General features: G+C 42.1%; 2 protein-coding genes across 3 annotated transcripts; one reads left to right on the top strand and one right to left on the bottom strand.

Moving 5' to 3' along the window:
• Positions 1-3,151: 3,151 nt before the first annotated feature.
• Positions 3,152-12,337, top strand: SNRPB (small nuclear ribonucleoprotein polypeptides B and B1). Of its 2 annotated transcripts, none has more exons than XM_061207858.1 (7): positions 3,152-3,290; positions 5,518-5,669; positions 7,828-7,939; positions 9,355-9,507; positions 10,757-10,895; positions 11,216-11,341; positions 12,182-12,337. In XM_061207858.1, the coding sequence occupies exons 1-7, from the start codon at positions 3,288-3,290 to the stop codon at positions 12,217-12,219; spliced, it is 723 nt and encodes a 240-aa protein (XP_061063841.1). In that variant the 5' UTR covers positions 3,152-3,287; the 3' UTR covers positions 12,220-12,337. The 2 variants fall into 2 exon arrangements, with proteins under 2 accessions (XP_061063841.1, XP_061063842.1); XM_061207859.1 differs by having other exon boundaries at positions 12,040-12,337.
• A 1,187-nt stretch (positions 12,338-13,524) lies between these two features.
• On the bottom strand, positions 13,525-13,738 carry LOC133104036 (TP53-regulated inhibitor of apoptosis 1-like). Its single transcript, XM_061209672.1, is given in 2 exon segments — positions 13,525-13,621; positions 13,623-13,738. Coding segments are annotated over 2 exon segments (213 nt in total).
• Between the last annotated feature and the right edge of the window lie 5,002 nt (positions 13,739-18,740).

Raw genomic sequence — 18,740 nt, 5'->3', positions numbered from 1 at the left:
AAATCCCTGATCTAGACTGAATCTTGGGAATACTTTACCAAACAAAGGCCGAATGAATAGCTTGTATAACCCCCAGCTCTGGAATTCATGGCCCCCTTTTCCTGATCTGTGGAAATTGACAAGCTGATTCTAAAATTAATATGGAATTTTCAAGGGATGCAGAATGCCAAAACAATCTTGAAAAAGAAAAACAAATTAGGAGGACTCACATTTTCTGATTTCAAAACTTACTACAAAGCAATGGTACTGACATAAGGATAGACATATAGATCAAAGGAATAGAATTGAGAGATAAGAAATAAAATCATGTGTCTATGGTCCACTGATTTCCTCAAGTGCCAAGACCATTCAGTGGGGGAAAGAATAGTCTTTTCAACAAATGGTGCTGGGACAACTGTATATCTTCTTGCCAAAGAATAAAGTTTGACTCTTGCCTTATGTCATGTACAAAAAATAACTGAAAATGTATCAAAGATCTAAATGTAAGAACAAAAACTGTAGAACTATTATAAGAAAACATAGGGTTAAATCTTCATGATCTTGGATTTGGTAAAAGATTGTTAGATATGGCACCAAAAGCCTGAGCAACAAAAGAAAAAAGATAAATTGGACTTCATCAAAATTAAAAACTATTGTGCAGGACACTGTAAAGTGAAAAGACAACTCACAGAATGAGAGAAAATGTTTATAAATCATATATCTGATAAGGGACTTATATCTAGAATACATAAAGAACTCTCACAACTCAATAATAAAAGACAATGCAAGGATGATACACAGATGGCCAATAAGTCCATGAAAAGATGCTGGACATCATTAGTCATCAGGGTAACAATGCAAATCAAAACTTTGAGATAGATACCACTTCACACACACTAGGATAGCTTGAATCTGAAAGTCACATAGTAACAAACATTGGTGAAGACGTGGAGAAATCAGAACTCGCATACACTGCTGGTGGGAATGTAAAATGGTGCAGCCCCTTTGGAAAACAGTCTGGCAGTTCCTCAAATGATTAAAGTTACCATGCGACCAAGCAATATGACCCATATGACCCATTCCTAGGTATACATGCAAGAGAAATGAAAGCATATAATCACATGAAAGCGTACATGCATGTTTATAGCAGCATTATTCATAATAGCCAAAGGTGGAAACAACCCAAATGTCTGTCAACTGATGAATGGATAAACAAAAGTGGTCTATCCATACAATGGAATATTATTCAGCCATAAAAAGAAGTGAACTACTGATACATGCCACAGTGTGGATGAGCCTTGAGAACATTATGCTAAGTGAAAGAAGGCAGTTACAAAAGATCACATATTACATGATTCCCTTTATATGAAATGTTTGGAATGTCCTTCACTTGATTGAGGTCTCTGCTCACATGCCACTCCTCAGAGAGGCTTTCTCTGACCATCTAGCCAAACTTGCAACCCATCACTCTCAGTTCCCCTACCCTACTTTATTTATTTTTTCATGTCACTCTAATGTTACCTTGTATACTTATTTGTTTGGTTTATTGTCTGCCTTTCTTACTAGAACATAAATTCCTTCAGGGAAGGGACTTTGTATCCCAGTAACAGTGCATGGCCTTAGTAGGTGCTAAATAAGTAATTTTTAAGTGTGTGCATAAGTGATAATGTTAGGAGGCAGGGTAACTTTGGAGCTGCTGAGGAGACAAATGGCACCATACTCCTATTCTGACTGTCGACTCTGCCACCTTGGACAAGATAATTCATCTCTCTGAGCCTCCATCTCTTCATCTACGGGTTGACAGAAACGGTGACAGAAAGTGCATCTTAGGTCTGTTGTGAGAATTAAAAAGCCCTGGGATGGAAGATATCCTTGCTGGGTTTGAGGAACAGGAAGGAGACTAGTGTGGCTGGAAGATGATGAATTAGGGGAATGTTGAGGGAGATGAGGTTAGATGCAGAGAGAGAGATTCAGGGCTGGATTTTATTCCAACGTGTGCTGGGAAGTTATTGGGAGGTGGAGAGCAGGGTGATGACATCATCTGATATAATCTCAGTACATTATAGAAGGATCCCTCTGGCTGCTGTGAGAGCAAGAGAGGAAGCAAAGAGACCAGTTACGGCCTTGTTCAATGATCCAAGACGGAGATGATGGTGCCTAGGACTAGCATAGTAGAAGTGGAGCAGGTGACTACAATCTGATTCAAGACATTTTGAATCAGGGATGAGGAATTCCTCAAAGAGAGGAGTCAAGGATGCTGCCAAGTTTGTTGTTTTGTTTTTTAAACCAAGAAACTTCTGAGATGGGGAACACTGGTAAGAAGTGGTTTTAGGAAGAAGAGTGAATAGAAGCAAGAATTCAGTTTTCAACATATTAAATTTAGTATACCTATTAGACACCCATGTCTATGGATACTAAAGGCCAAGAGTTAAATGAAGAGCCCAGGGTTAGAGGAATAAATTTGAAAAACCCGATCCTATAGTAGCATTCAAAAGTCATGGGACTGGATGGGATTGATAAATTCATTCGTTCAGATATTTATTAAGCCCTTGTTTTGTGCTAAGCAGTGTTCTTCTAGGCACTACAGCAATGAACAATACACAAAGAAAAATCTATACCCTTTGAACTTACATTCTAATGGGGAGGGATAATAAAATAACATATATAGTATGTTAGCAATCAATGTTAAGGAGAAAAATAAAACAGGGATGGGTGGGAAGGTTGCAGTTTTAAACAGGACGGCAAGGAAAGTCCTCAGGGGGAAAATATTATTTGAGCTTAAGTCGTGAAGGTGAGGGCGTGAGCCGTGCACATACCTGGACGACTAGCATTCCAGGCAGAGGCAACAGCAAATGCAAAGGAGCTGAAGCAGGTCGACTAAGTTCACGGAAGAGCAGGGACACTGGCTGTAGAGGACAGAGCTGGGGTAGAGTGGTGGGAGATGAGGACCGAGAGTTAATGGGCTGGGGCGCGGGGGGTTGGGTGATGAGGGTGAAGAGGAGCAGCTCTAGCACCGACAGAAACTAGGAAGGTGTCCAACAGAGAAGATCCTAAGCCTCTGCGATTCAATTTGACGCTAGCCCCGCCCCCAACCCCGCCCGAAGCCCCGCCCCGCTCTAAGCTCACGGCTCAGCACCTCCGCCGGAACTCAAGGGACTGGCTCCGGGACCGGAAGCAGCCTTCTACCTTACCCCATTTTGCCCGCGGTCGCGTTTCCGGTAGCGGCGGCGGGAAGCGAGCTAGTGGCGGGCTTCTAGGCCTCTGCGGAGGCGAATCCGGCGGGAATCGGAGCCATCAGAACCGCCACCATGGTGAGGAGGCACAGGCCGGCGGCGCGGGAGCTCCCGAGTCTGTTGTGGAGTGGGGAGCGCGACTAACCGGGAAGGAGGCCGTGGGTTGGCCGCTCCGGGCGGTAAAGGCCCCGGCCGCCGCGGCCCCTCAGTCGGGGCAGGGAAGACCCGGACCTTGGTCGCTCGGCGGAGTGGGGGAGGGGAAGGCTGGAAATGAGGGTCCCAGGCCAGGGTCGCTCGGTGCAGGAGAGGTTAGAACTGCGTTGCGGTCCTCCACGCCGCTGTGACCACAGTGCTTGGGATCCCGTAGGCGCTGAGTAAACTTTGCAGCATGAATGTGTGTGTCTGGGGTGTCGGAGCAGGTACTAGCGCCGCAGGGGTACTGGGGAAGACCCGGTGAGAGACTCAGACTTGTGAAGGCGGGTGAGGGTCCGAGAAGGAGTTGCGGAAAGAGGTGGAAGGGCTTGTGTCCGAAACTAGAGTCTTGGTTCTAGTAGATGGGGAGGAGTGAACGGAGGATGAATGTGTGGAGGAAAAGTTCATCTCGTTTGTTCAGCATATATGTATGTTTGAGTATGTCTGATTTTTCAGGCCCTGGGGCTGCACAATGAAATGTTTACTTCACCGAGTTCACTCTCTGTTTTGGGACACGGATAGTATTATTCGGAATGGTAATTCAGCATTAAGTAAAAGTAACGGCGGGTGGCGGGGTAAGAAGGTTTTCTGGAGCAGAGTCCTGAAAGATTGTCAGGCGTTTTCCCAGCGAAAATGGGAGGGAATAGTATAGATCCGAAGGATTGCCAGAACAAAGCATGAAGGGTAGCACTATTGAAAGTTCCTGGAGGGGAAAAGGAAGAATGAGGTGGGAGGAATTGGCAGGAGTCTGGTTATTAATGGCTTTACATGCTACTTAATTTTGTTGGTGATGAGGGATGCCACTGAAGGATTTTAACCAGCAAAATGACATGAACTTAGCTGTGTTTAGAAAGATAACTCTGTTCGGTAGCTGTTATATATTGGGTGAATTGGAAGCAGGGAAACCTAGTAGGGTATTGTTTGGAGAATTGGTTAGAAGAGTAGGCACTGGATTCAGGCTGACTAACTTCCAACACAGCTTAACCTCTTACAGCCTCAGTGGCCTCATCTGTAAAATCTGATGTTAAAGATTAAGTGAGAGAATAGTGTTTATGGCAGTGCCTGCCAGTGAGCACCCAGTAAGAATTAGCTGTACAAGACAGATGGACCAGTAAATGTTACCATAAAGGTTCAGACCGTGTGGTTAGAAGCTGTGATTACAATTGGGTTAAAATGGTCATCTGAAAGAGACTGAACCACATAACTTGGGTCTCCAGGGTGGCAGGAGTCGAGATTCCAATCCATGCATTTGTAGGTTCAGAGCACCTGTGCTCATCCAAGCTCACAGAGATGAATAGTAAGCACAGTGCCTGGTACTTAGAAGGCCCTTGCATGAGTTAGGATTGGCCTATACCAGTCAGACTGATAGGAGGCGATGTAACAAAGCGAATGCCAGGTCATTTATTTCTAGAGAGAAGTGTAACTGCCAAGGGCACTTGGCAGTATATAGTCTCTCTATTTTACCAAAACTACATTGGAAGCCAGGCTATAAAGCAGAATAGGTTGTTGGGTTAATTAAGGAGTATATCAGGTTATATATTCTCCTTATGTGTTCAAACTCATTAGCACTCTGAGCACCAGAAAGTTTTTCTGTCCTAAAGGTAGTCTTGGAGACACACTAACAAATTATTGATTTGGAGGATTCCATTCTCGCTTCCAAGCTGATCAGTTCCTTTCTGATAACAAGCTCTTCATTGATTGGATTCTTAGTGCTAGTCCCATTCCAGCTCTTTTACTCAGTCTTTTTAATGGGATGTTGGTGTTCGACAGCACCTATAATGTACACAATGGCAGATGGCTAATCTCTGATATACTTGGGTTTCATTAGTTTGGAGCCACCTTACCCTCTCACCCCTGAAACATGCACAACATAGACAAAGGCAATTGTAATACGAGAAAGATGATTTTAAGGGAAGGAAGAATAACAGGTCAGGGTTGAAAACAGGGTGATGTGAGAGAATTCCCAGGAAAGGGCTGTGGCTGGAAGACAGAGCTGAGAATACTGAGAAAGACGGACATGGAAAAGAAGGCTGCAGCAGAAGTTTTAAGGAAGGACCAGGGCTATGTGGGTCTAAAAGAGCTGAGTCCTATTCTTGCTGATTTCTCCTTGCAGACCGTGGGCAAGAGCAGCAAGATGCTGCAGCACATCGACTACAGGATGAGGTGCATCCTGCAAGATGGCCGTATCTTCATTGGCACCTTTAAAGCTTTTGACAAGCATATGAATTTGATCCTCTGTGACTGTGATGAGTTCAGGAAGATCAAGTGAGGAGTGGGCTGTGGGGGGAGGGATTGGGTGGATGGGGAGTGGATTGGGTGGGTGGGCCAAGTGACAGGCGGTGATGTAGCTAACTAGTTCCTCTTGGTTTACTTTCCTGTTTTACAGGGCAGATTAAAATGGGGATGTTGGACACTAAGACATCTGTTTCCTTAGTCTTGCTGTCTACTTCTAGCAGAGTGCAAATTGTAAGGAGGGCTGCTAGGCTTTTTGTTTCTCTGACTGCGTGCCCCTGGGTACTGGGGTAAAGGGCTCTCATGTTCTCCCCACAGGTGTGTAAGGGGGGAGAGCTTGATTTTCTGGCCTCATTGCCTATTTGTAAAGCTGTAGCCTAAAGGGCTCTCCCAGTGCAGCCTGGTCTGAAACTGCTTTAAGAAGCCTCTGACCCTCTTCAGGGTAAGTGCTCAGCTCCCCTTGTGGGTTTGGGGCCAGTGATTTTTTGTTGGCATTTATAGAAAAAATTGGAGAATACAATTCCATAAGTTATTAGGTAATTCCCTTGTCTTAGGACTCACAGATCTTAAGCTTCTAGGCTATTAAAAGATATGGTCTTGCATTTCATCCTATTTTACATTCAAGGCATCTTGAGGCCCAGAGAAGTTACATGACTTCCATGATCATCCAGCTCCCTTTTGCCATGTGCAGCGTCCATAGTATGTTGCCAGTGGCTGTGAATTCCCTTTGATTCTTTTTGGGACTGTTGTTTTCTTTGTGGCATGAGGTCAAGAAATACAGCACAGAAAATGTGGTAGAGATGGCTGAGTGCCAGGTACACATTAGACAGTGGCCAACAGATCAGTGTAGAACTATTCCAAATTGTTCTCTTCTGTATTTTTAAATGAAACTAACTTTACTCTGATAATAAAAAAGTGCCTATTAGAAAATATTTATTAAAAGTATATAAAAATATGTAAGAAAAAAGTTAAAATACCCAGAAAGGGTTTTTTTTTTTAATTGTGAAAGGGCAATACATGCTTTTATTAAATAAGAAAATATAGATAAGTCAAAAAAAAAAAGAGAAAAAAATGACACCCACAGAAAACTACTGTTAATTTAATATAAAATATCACTAAAATGAAACCTTTAAGTTATTTTAAAAAATCAGGGTATTTTGTGTTTATTCGTAGGATATTGGCTGTGGCTTTCCTTTCCTTTCCCCATCTTGTTGTGGTTATTTTTCCTGGTTTACATTCATTTATATTTTGTCATACTTTTCTGGTTGTTGCTGTTTGGAGATTTCTGTTTTTTGTTCTTTGAGGGCAGAGGTGTAATTTCTATGTAGTTAACTCTTAACCTTTTCCTTTATGGCTTCTATTTCTTTTCTTTTTTTTTTTTTTTAAAGGGTTCTGAAATTCATGCTCTGGTTCTTTTAAATTTATTTATTTATTTATTTATGGCTGTGTTGGGTCTTCGTTTCTGTGCGAGGGCTTTCTCTAGTTGTGGCAAGCGGGGGCCACTCTTCATCGCGGTGCACGGGCCTCTCACTATCGCGGCCTCTCTTGTTGCGGAGCACAGGCTCCAGACGCGCAGGCTCAGTAATTGTGGCTCACGGGCCCAGTTGCTCCATGGCATGTGGGATCTTCCCAGACCAGGGCTTGAACCAGTGTCCCCTGCAATAGCAGGCAGATTCTCAACCACTGTGCCACCAGGGAAGACCCCTATGGCTTCTATTTCTAATGTGAGGTGAGGGGTGGAGTTACAGGCCTGTGGGGTTGAATTGGTACTAGAAGGATACTGCATGTAAGTGGAATGAGTGGGATTCAGTTGACTGAGGAATTGTTTTGGCTGCCTCCTGGCACTGGTGAGGCCTTAAGCTAGAGGGAGGAAAAGGGTAATAGCAAAGAAGAGTTGACTGAGGAAAGGCTTTCACAGTGGCTATGTGAGTGAGCCAGGGCTGGGCTTTCTTGACTCTTACCCTGTCTCTTGGTCTGTGCATCCTATTGGCACAGGAGACAACCACCTAAGGGGTTACATGTTCAGCCTGTGAAGACTGTCCAGAGGAGCTGTCTTAGGGAAAGTTTATGTACCATTTGTCAGTAGATATAGTGTAAAACAAATCTTGGAGGGTCCTTAGGTAGGTGAACATGAATTTTACCCTTTTTCTAATGCTTGCTTTTTTGTTCCTTCTCCTAAACCTGTCTTTAGACCAAAGAACTCAAAACAAGCGGAGAGAGAAGAGAAGCGAGTCCTTGGTCTGGTGCTACTTCGAGGGGAGAACCTGGTCTCAATGACAGTAGAGGGACCACCTCCCAAAGATGTAAGTCAGCAGAGAGCCAGTGCAAGGCCAGGAACCTTGTGCAAGGGAGGCCCCACCTGAGCCAGACTCTGTGTGAGGTTCTCTCTTTCACTGCAGTACTCACAGGCATCCTCTGGTATCTGTCCCCCTTTTACAGATAATAAACCAGAATCTTAAAGAGGTTACCTTGCAAGTAAGAAGTAGGGAACTAGAATTTGAGAGTTTCTAACTTGAAAGCCCTCCCTTCTTCTTTAGTTGATGGACATAGTGAGTCAACAGAAGAGGCATCTAAGGCCATCCGGGTAAATTCTTAATGTGATGACAGTTTAGTGGACCATAAAAAGTCATAACTCCAAACAGTAGAATACATATGTATTTTTTGTACAGTTATAGAATAATAGTTAATATTTTTTAAGCATCTGCTATATGCCAAGCTCTGTGGGACCTTCAGTATTTGATTTAATCCTTAGAACAGTCTTTTGAGATAAATTATTCCCACTTTATAGATAATACAGACTGAGGTTTAGTAACTTGCACAAGGTGTCACGGCTAGAAAGTGGTGATACTGGCATTTGATTCCAGGCAGTCTTGGTTCATTAACATCAGCCTACCTTTAGAAATCGAAGAGGCTTTAGAGAATCTAACCAAATTTTTTTTCCCTTTTTCATTTTAAGATATTGTTTGTTAAAGGAATAATCCTCTTACCTTGTTTTAATTTTTGTCCACATGTATTTTTTTTTTTACTTAACATGTAATAGGTATGTAATATATCATTCTGCTTTTTCGCTTAACATTGTAAACATTTTTCCAGTTGCTGTACACTTTTAAAAAGTCATGTTAATGACTTAAAGATACTCTCAAGTGAGTACAGAGTAGTACTCTTTTTAGAGTCTTACATTGAAGCTTTTCCTGATTGTAAATGTCTGCAAGGGACAGCATATGTACCTACTCATAGCTACTCTAATGTTGCCCATTGTAAACCTTCATGACCACAACCAGTTTTGTCATAACCCCATCATTTGCAGATAAGGAAAAAGTCCTAGAATGGTGGGATTTACTTGCCCACTATCACCCACCAGGTGAGAATCAGAGCTGGTACTGGACCTCATGTTTCTTTGATGCCAGGTCAAGTGCTCTTGTCTGCCATACACACCCTTCTGAATGGAGCCCTGGCCATTTGTTGGTTTAATTTTCATAGGAGTGCATACAGGTTGAGTTGTGCATTTTTCTCTTGACTCACTCTTAAGTTCTTCTAGCCTGTTAGGCATATAATCTTGGATGGAGGAGGAATGGTGTTAACACATAGGTGGGTAGTGTTTATAAGAAGCTGTTTCAATGCGCTATAAATCTGAGGGGTTCTCTTGTCAATGATATTTCAAAGTGTACTTCTGATTCTCTAGGCCACAAGCATTTTAACATGTATCTTTATTTTTCAGACTGGCATTGCACGAGTGCCACTTGCTGGAGCTGCTGGGGGCCCAGGGATTGGCAGAGCTGCTGGCAGAGGAATCCCAGCTGGTGTTCCCATGCCCCAGGCTCCTGCAGGACTTGCTGGGCCGGTCCGTGGGGTTGGTGGGCCATCCCAACAGGTGAGGAGTTGGGGAAGGGGGTACCAACGTCTGGTGGTCAAAATAAAGGATAGAGTGAGGGTCCACAGTTTGGGAAGAGTCCAGAATGATCAATCAACCTATGATTGTCAGGCTATCAGTATTTCACTGTGCTTCACATATGGTCCCAGAGTCCCAAGCAAAAAGGAAAACTTGCTATTATAAATAATGTTGATGCTATTAAAGTAAAGATGCAGGGGATTTACCTGGTGGTCCAGTGGTTAGGACTCTGCGCTACCACTGCAAGGGGGCATGGGTTCGATCCCAGGTCGTGGAACTAAGATCCCACATGCTGCGAGGTGTGGCCAAAAAATGGAAAAAAAAAATAAAGAGATGTATAAAAAGTATTTTGGCCAACTGAATTGGAACAAAGTGTTTCCATGACAGCATTTGAAATCTTGACCCTTGAACAATGCAGGGGTTAGGAATGCCAACTGTTTAGTTGAAAATCTGCATATAACTTTACAGTTGGCACTCTGTATCCAAGGATTCGACCAAGATTGTGTGTAGTACTGTAGTATGTATTGAGAAAAATCTGCATATAAGTGGACCCTGGCAGTTTAAACCCATGTTCAAGGTCAGCTGTACTACAGCTCTTGCAACCTATTATCAGTCTTATTTGAAAATGCAAGTGCCTTATCTAATTTGGATTGGGCATACTTAACTTAGGCCTAGAAAATGGGAATTGAGCATTCAAGCTTGATCTTCTCTGGCAGATAGTTTTATTTTTTATTTACTTATATATTTATTATTATTTTTTAAAATTTATTTATTTATTTTTGGCTGTGTTGGGTCTTCATTGCTGTGTGCGGGCTTTCTCTAGTTGCGGCGAGCGGGAACTACTCTTCGTTGTGGTGCGCGGGCTTCTCACTGCGGTGGCTTCTCTTGTCGCGGAGCACGGGCTCTAGGTGCACGGGCTTCAGTAGTTGTGGTGCGCAGGCTCTAGAGTGCAGGCTCAGTAGTTGTGGTGCATGGGCTTAGTTGCTCCGCGGCATGTGGGATCTTCCCAGACCAGGGATCGAACCCATGTCCCCTGCATTGGCAGGTGGATTCTTAACCACTGCACCACCAGGGAAGTCCCTGGCAGATAGTTTTAGATAGGAAGTCTGATGCTGTGAGTTGTAGCTTAGGGGATTTGGCATCTGCTGTTTCTTTACCAAGTTGAGGAGGAGAGTGGGACACCGCACTGCACTGTACTGTTCTGCCTAACTTCTCTCCTGTGTCCTCTTAGGTGATGACTCCACAAGGAAGAGGCACTGTTGCAGCAGCTGCAGCTGCTGCCACAGCCAGTATTGCAGGGGCCCCAACCCAGTACCCACCCGGCCGTGCGGGTCCTCCCCCACCTATGGGCCGAGGGGCACCCCCTCCAGGTGAGAAGCCCATGAGGAGAACCTTGCTAATTGATAGAAGATGCCTTAGCTGGATTTATGATGAGACATAACCTTGACTGAAACTGATGACGAGTTTGTATAATTAAGCAGGATTACTCTGAGATCCAGCTTGGTTGACTGACTGTGGAACTATCTGGGCAAGAGCCTCACTTCTTTGGCTCAAGTCCTAGTTTGCTAGGAGGGGCTGGGAGGGTGGAATGGTCCATCCGTCTCAAAACTTGGTGGATAGTTTTGTATGTTTCCTGCTACCTTTTCAAGACAGACACTTGAGCTATATTCTTGGGGCTTTTCTCTTGCAGGCATGATGGGCCCACCTCCTGGTATGAGGCCTCCCATGGGTCCCCCAATGGGGATTCCCCCTGGACGAGGCACTCCAATGGGCATGCCCCCACCAGGCATGCGGCCCCCTCCCCCAGGGATGCGAGGTAAGTGCCTGCAGCAGTGGCGTTGACTTCCTTCTCTAGAGCCATGTTGGGATGGGAAATGGAGGGAAGATTGGATTTTGACCATACCTTTGGGCTTTTAGGCCTTAAGCCTCGGGAAGTGAACTCGTAGAGGACAGTTTTGTCCAGAAAGGAAAGAGGGAACAAGCATTTCTTAAATTGACCTTACCTCCCTCTTAGATCAGTGAGAGCAGCCCTGTACACAGGGCTCAGTGTCCAAGGCCGTATTCTCAGGTCACTGTGAAATAATGCATTCTGTTGCATGACCAACAAAGGTCTTATGCCCTTTGGTTTGGGAGTGTCTAGTAATTAAGGAGGGGCTCTGGGCTTTGCTACATTACTATGTATATCTGTTTAATTCCAGTTTGAGAAATGCTGAAGTAGATCAGCTCTCTCATTTTATAGATGAGGAAACAGGCCCAGAGAGAGCTCAGTGTCCAGACCAGTGTTCTTTCCACCGAGCCATAGTGGCCTCTAAGTTAATCCACGGCCAAACTTGCTGACCACTGTGTCTCTAATTCGGGTTTTCCATTTATGAGCTTTATAAGCATAGGAGCCCAGTTAGCCCCAGAGAAGTCCCCCTCTGATCATTTGATAACTGCAGGGTGTGGGAGGCTGGGGTAGGGTGGGGATTCAAGTTGCAGATCAGGCACTGACTAAACTTCTTACTCTTACTTCAGGCCTTCTTTGACCTTGGCCACAGAGTTATGGAAGTAGCTCCACAGAGGCGTGGGCCCGATTCCCCAGGGCCACGTTACCACACCTGTTTGTTTGTTAAGCCGTTGTGCGGAGTCTCACCGGATTGTCTGGTTTCCCTTACAGGGCCCCCTCCCCCGGGAATGCGCCCACCAAGGCCCTAGACTCATCTTGGCCCTCCTCAGCTCCCTGCCTGTTTCCCGTAAGGCTGTACATAGTCCTTTTACTTCCTTGTGGCCTGTGACACTAGTTTATAATAAACTCTTAAGAGAATATTATAAATGCACCTGGTATGTTTGTTTATTTTCAGAAAAACCTTTGATATGCTGGGTGCTTAATACGAGTCAAGAAGCGTTGCCTTGAAAAAATTTAGCCCTAATCCGTAGCTGCTTCCCTTGTAAAATACTATATTCGTTTGCAGAGATGCACAGCCTCATCCAAGAGAATTACAAAATTGAACTACAAGAAGACATTTCACCTGTCAAACTGGCAAAGATCATTTTGTTGAAATAAACATTCGTACCCTATTGTGATTGGTATGTCCTCTTTGGAAGGCACTAATCTAGATAACTTCTTGAGCAGTACTTTATTTTATTTTTTAGAAACTAAATGTTACAGTTTATTCCATCTTCATGATTAAAGGCATTACAGGGCAGGATGGGTAAACAAGGCAGATAAAGCAAACTCCCCCCCCAACATTTAACCAGATGCCTCATTTTGGTGTTTTTATCATATACAGGTTGACTTAATTCATTGACTTAAGTTGAAAGGTGGCAACAACAAATCTTTGCCATTTAGAATCTTCCTCCGTAGCTACTACAAGGATGTTAATTCCTGAACTACACCATGAGCTCTGAAATGGTGTTCACCACACTGTTCTTGAAGTTTTCACATCTTAATATGAGATCTGACACCTCTTGTTAAGGTAGGGAACTGTTAAAAGCTGTCTTTCTCTTGGCTCACCCAGTCCATCAGCAATCTTAACAATTAAGTTACTATATAAAAATAAAACTGTGCTCCCAAGCATTGATTTTCTAGAGCATTAGCTCCCTGAGAGAAAAGAGAGATCCTAACCAGTTGCTTCCATGAACAGTAACCCCAGTACAGTGTACGGAATGTCCTTCGAAGCATAGCTCAAGAGGTTAGGCAACCTTGGTCATCCTGACGAGCTTATCAGCATTTACATACAAGATATACTTAAAACTGATCCCAGACCAAATATTGCAACCATAATCCCAAATAATCCCATTATTTAGTGAGCTGAGTTCCTGCTGAGATGCCAATGCCAGCAATCTCAAAGAGTGATGGTTCCTCATTTTCTACAAGTGAGAGGAAAATACCAAGGAGGAAAGGAAACTCCTCCCTGCTAAATTTATCAAATCCATGCTATCTTCACAGCTTTAATTGACACGATCTAGAGTCCTCAATTTCCTGATATGAGGAGTCCATTTTCAAGGTGACTGTCAAGGTCAAGAAGAACTTTCAGTCTTTTCTTTGCCATGGCCCATGAACTCCAGTCCTTCAATAGGAATCTCCTCCTTTATTGCTTTCTGAACTCACTGCTGAGTGCTTGAAGAGGTCGGTACATGGGTCCCCATTGAGGAACTTCTCGGCAAACCAGCAGTTGAAGCACTGGTCATACTCATGCTTCGTGTCAGTGCAAGCCTCCCTTACGCTGTTCATGGTGTCAGCATCCACAGCGGTTGAGCAGTACTTTATCATATTTTTCTACAACAAAGTATGAAGGAAATACTAAAAATGGAAATTAATCCTATTGGAAGAGGAACAGTTTTGGTATAACTTTCTCCTGGGGTCATATGCATATGTGTAATCTAATCCAATTTTTGAGTTGTGGGGTATCCATGACTTCTTTCACCCAAAGTCTATCTTTAGTTGATAGGTCACTAAACAGTACTGTAGTAGTACATTAGGCTTAAAGGATACAGAAATAAAGTGGATACTTTAAAAATTACTGCCTTGCAGGGGGACCATTCTAAATGCAAAGGAGACCTTAATGAAAAAGAAGAGACTAGTGTAGTATGGAGGTGTTTCTCCAGGGATATTAAGGTGGTTCAGCCTAAAAACAATCAAATATGCCAAGCTAATACGACAAGAAGAAAGCCATATAATCATCTCAGTAGATGCAGAAGACATTTGGTAAAGTTCTAACACTCATTAGGAATAGAAGGGAAGTTTATAAACATGATACAGCGATTTATGAAAAGAACACAGCTAACAATAGTGAAAAGCTGAAAACTACCTTTAAGATTAGGAATAAGACAAGGGTGTCCACTTTCACCACTGCTATTCACAATTATACTGGAAGGTCTAGCAGAGCAATTAAGGAAGAAAAAAGCCAAATTGGGAAGGAAGAAGTAAAACTTCACAGATAAAATCCTATATATAGAAAATCCCAAAGAATCCATAAGAAAGCTCCTAGAGCTGATAAATGAATTCAGCAAAATTGCAGGGTATGAGATTGCACACAAATGAACTGTATTTCTATACACCAGCAACAATCTGAAAAAAAAATTTTAATTCCATTTACAACAGCAGCCAAAAGAATAAAATACTTGGGAATCAATTTAACAAAGGAGGTGAAAGATTTGTGCACTGAAAATTACAGGGACTTCCCTGGTGGTACAGTGATTAAGAGTCTGCCTGCCAATGCAGGGGACATGGGTTCGAGCCCTGGTCTGGGAAGATCCCACATGCCACGGAGCAACTAAGCCCGTGCGCCACAACTACTGAGCCTGCGCTCTAGAGCCCGCGAGCCACAACTACTGAAGCCCGTGCACCTAGAGCCCATGCACCTAGAACCCGTGCTCCGCAACAAGATAAGCCTCCTCAATGAGAAGTCCGTGCACCGCAATGAAGAGTAGCCCCCGCTCACTGCAACTAGAGAAAGCCCATGCGCAGCAACGAAGACCCAACACAGTCAAAAATAGATAATAAAATAAATAAATTTATGAAAAAAATAAAGTTACAAACATCCTGAAAGAAAACCTAAATAAATGGGAAAAAATACCATGTTCATGGATTGGAAGACAATTTTGTTAAAATGGCAGTATTTCCCAAAGTGCTCTATAGATTAAATGCAATCACTATCAAAATTCCAATGGCTTTTTTTTTTTTTTTGGCAGAAGTGGAGAAGCTCATCCTCAAATTCTTTGAAGCTTCAAGGGGTCCTGAATAGCAAGAACAATCTTGATGTCTCACACTTCCTGATTTCAAAACTTACTACAAAGCTTGAGTAATCAAAACTGGTATGGCATAAGGATAGAAATAGACCCATGGAATGGAATTGAGAGTCCAGAAATAAGCCCTTGTATATGTGGCCACAAAAGTGCCAAGACCTCTCACTGGGAAAAGGATAGTCTGTTCGACAATTGGTGCTAAGACAACTGGAAAACCACATACAAAAGAATGAAGTTGGACACCCAGCTCACTCCATATATCACTCATTAACTCAAAATGGATCAACAATCTGTAAGAACTAAAACTATAAATTACCAGAAGAAAACAAGTAAGTCTTAATGGGCTTGGGTTTGGTGATAGGTTCTTAGATTTGACACCAAAAGCACAAGAAACAAAAAAAATGGACGTCATCAAAATTAGAAATTGCATCAAAGGACATTATCAAGAGTGTGAAAAGGTAAGTTACAGAATGGGAGAAAATATTTACAAATCATATATCTGATTTGGGTTTAATATTCAGACTATATAAAGAACTTTTACAACTCAGCAATAGAAAGGTAAACAGCCTAATTAAAAAGTCAGCAAAGGAATTGAATACACAGTTCTTCAAAGAAGATATACAAATGGATGACACATGAAAAACTGTTCAACATCATTGGTCATTAAATTCAAATCAAACCCACAATGAGAAACCACTTCAACCCACTAGGATGGCTTTAATGGGGAAAAAAGTTGGCAAGGATGCAGAGGAATTGTGCATTGCTGGTGAGAATGTAAAATGTTGCAGCCACTATGTAAAATGGTTTGGCAGTTCCTCAAAAAGATAAACAGAATTACCATATGATCCAACAGTCCTACTCCTAAGTATATATCCAAGAGAAATGAAAATATATGTCTACACAGAAACTTGTACATGAATGTTTATAGCAGTGTTCATAACAGGCAAAAAGTGGAAACAACCCAACTGTCCATCAGTGCATGAATGGATAGATAAATTGTGGCCTATAAATTCAATGGAATATTATTCAGCCGTAAAAGGAATGAAGTATTGATACCAGCTACTACTTGGATGAACCTTGAAAATATTCTGCTAAGTAAAAGAAACCAGACACAAAAGGGCACATATGATTGCTTTTTGGTTTTTTTTTTTTTAACTGAAGTATAGTTGATATACAATATATAAGTTACAGGTGTACAATATAGTGATTCACAGTTTTTAAAGGTTATACTGCATTTATAGTTATTTTTTTAAAATAGCTCTTTATTGGAGTATAATTGCTTCATAATACTGTGTTAGTTTCTGTTGTACAACAAAGTGAATCAGTCATATGCATACATATATCCCCATATCCCCTCCCTCTTGAGCCTCCCTCCCACCCTCCCTATCCCACGTCTCTAGGTTGTCGCAAAGCACCGAGCTGATCTCGCTGTGCTATGCTGCTGCTTCCCACTAGCTATTTTACATTCGGTAGTGTATATATGTTGATGCTACTCTCACTTCACCCCAGCTTCCCCCTCCCCCACTGTGTCCTCAAGTCCATTCTCCATGTCTACGTCTTTATTCCTACCCTGCCGTTAGGTTCATCAGTACCATTTTTTTTTTTTTTTTTTGGGATTCCATATATATGTGTTAGCATACAGTATTTGTTTTTCTCTTTCTGACTTAACTTCACTCTGTATGACAGACTCTAGGTCCATCCACCTCCCTACAAATAACTCAATTTCGTTTCTTTTTATGGCTGAGTAATATTGCATTGTATATATGTGCCACATCTTCTTTATCCATTCATCTGTTGATGGACATTTAAGTTGCTACCATGTCCTGGCTATTGTAAATAGTGCTGCAATGAACATTGTGGTACATGTCTCTTTTTGAATTACGGTTTTCTCAGGGTGTATGCCCAGTAGTGGGATTGCTGGGTCATATGGTAGTTCTATTTTTAGTTTTTTAAGGAACCTCCATACCTCTCTCCACAGTGGTTGTATCAATTTCATATCCACCAACAGTGCACGAGGGTTCCTTTTTCACCATACCCTTTGCAGCATTTATTGTTTCTAGATTTTTTGATAATGGCCATTCTGACTGGTGTGAAGTGATACCTCATTGTAGTTTTGATTTACATTTCTCTAATAATTAGTGATGTTGAGCATCTTTTCATGTGCCTCTTGGCCATCTGTATGTCTTCTTTGGTGAAATGTCTATTTAGGTCTTTTGCCCATTTTTTAATTGAATTGTTTGTTTTTTGGATATTGAGCTCCATGAGCTGTTTGTGTATTTTGGAGATTAATCCTTTGTCCGTTGTTTCTTTTGCAAATATTTTCTCCCATTCTGAGGGTTGTCTTTTCGTCTTGTTTATGCTTTCCTTTGCTGTGCAAAAGCTTTTAAGTTTCATTAGGTCCCGTTTGTTTATTTTTGTTTTTATTTCCATTACTCTAGGAGGTGGGTCAAAAAAGATCTTGCTGTGGTTTATGTAAAAGTGTTTTTCCTATGTTTTCCTCTAAGAGTTTTATAGTGTCTCGTCTTACATTTAGGTCTTTGGAGTTTATTTTTGTGTATGGTGTTAGTGTTCTAACTTATTTTTTTTACATGTAGCTGTCCAGTTTTCCCAGCACCACTTATTGAAGAGGCTGTCTTTTCTCCATTGTATGTTCTTGCCTCCTTTGTCGTAAATTAGGTGACCATATGTGCGTGGGTATATCTCTGGGCTTTCTATCCTGTACTAGTGATCTATATTTCTGTTTTTGTGCCAGTACCATACCATCTTGATTACTGTAGCTTTGTAGTATAGTTTGAGGTCAGGGAGCCTGATTCCTCCAGCTCCGTTTTTCTTTCTCAAGATCGCTTTGGCTATTTGGGGTCTTTTGTGTTTCCATACGAATTGTAAAATTTTTTGTTCTAATTCTGTGAAGAATGCCATTGGTAGTTTGATAGGGATTGCATTGACTCTGTAGATTGCTTTGGGTAGTATAGTCCTTTTCACAATATTGATTCTTCCAATCCAAGAACATGGTATATTTCTCCACCTGTTTATGTCATCTTTGATTTCTTTCATCAGTGTTTTATAGTTTTCTGAGTATAAGTCTTTTGCCTCCTTAGATAGGTTTATTCCTAGGTATTTTATTCTTTTTGTTGCAGTGGTAAATGGGAGTGTTTCCTTAATTTCTCTTTCTGATTTTTCAATGTTAGTGTATAGGAATGCCAGAGATTTCTGTGTATTAATTTTGTATCCTGCAACCTTGCCAAATTCATTGATTAGTTTTAGTAGTTTTCTGGTAGCATCTTTAGGATTTTCTATGTATAGTATCATGTCAGAGGCAAACAGTGACAGCTTTACTTCTTCTTTTCCAATCTGTATTCCTTTTATTTCTTTTTCTTCTCTGATTGCCATGGCTAGGGCTTCCAAAACTATGTTGAATAAGAGTGGCGAGAGTGGACATCCTTGTCTTGTTCCTGATCTTAGAGGAAATGCTTTCAGCTTTTCACCAT

Source organism: Eubalaena glacialis, chromosome 13 (assembly GCF_028564815.1).
Source record: "Eubalaena glacialis isolate mEubGla1 chromosome 13, mEubGla1.1.hap2.+ XY, whole genome shotgun sequence".
In the NCBI taxonomy this organism is placed as follows: Eukaryota; Metazoa; Chordata; class Mammalia; order Artiodactyla; family Balaenidae; genus Eubalaena; species Eubalaena glacialis.
Note: the sequence above shows the minus strand (reverse complement) of the source record. Positions and strands in the feature narration are given on the sequence as shown.

Bases quoted from the DNA above. Each gene is read 5' to 3' on its own strand.
- SNRPB (XM_061207858.1), top strand. The intron at 7,940-9,354 runs GTAAGTCAGCAG...TTTATTTTTCAG, and splicing joins AGGGACCACCTCCCAAAGAT to ACTGGCATTGCACGAGTGCC. The intron at 11,342-12,181 runs GTAAGTGCCTGC...TTTCCCTTACAG, and splicing joins CCCTCCCCCAGGGATGCGAG to GGCCCCCTCCCCCGGGAATG.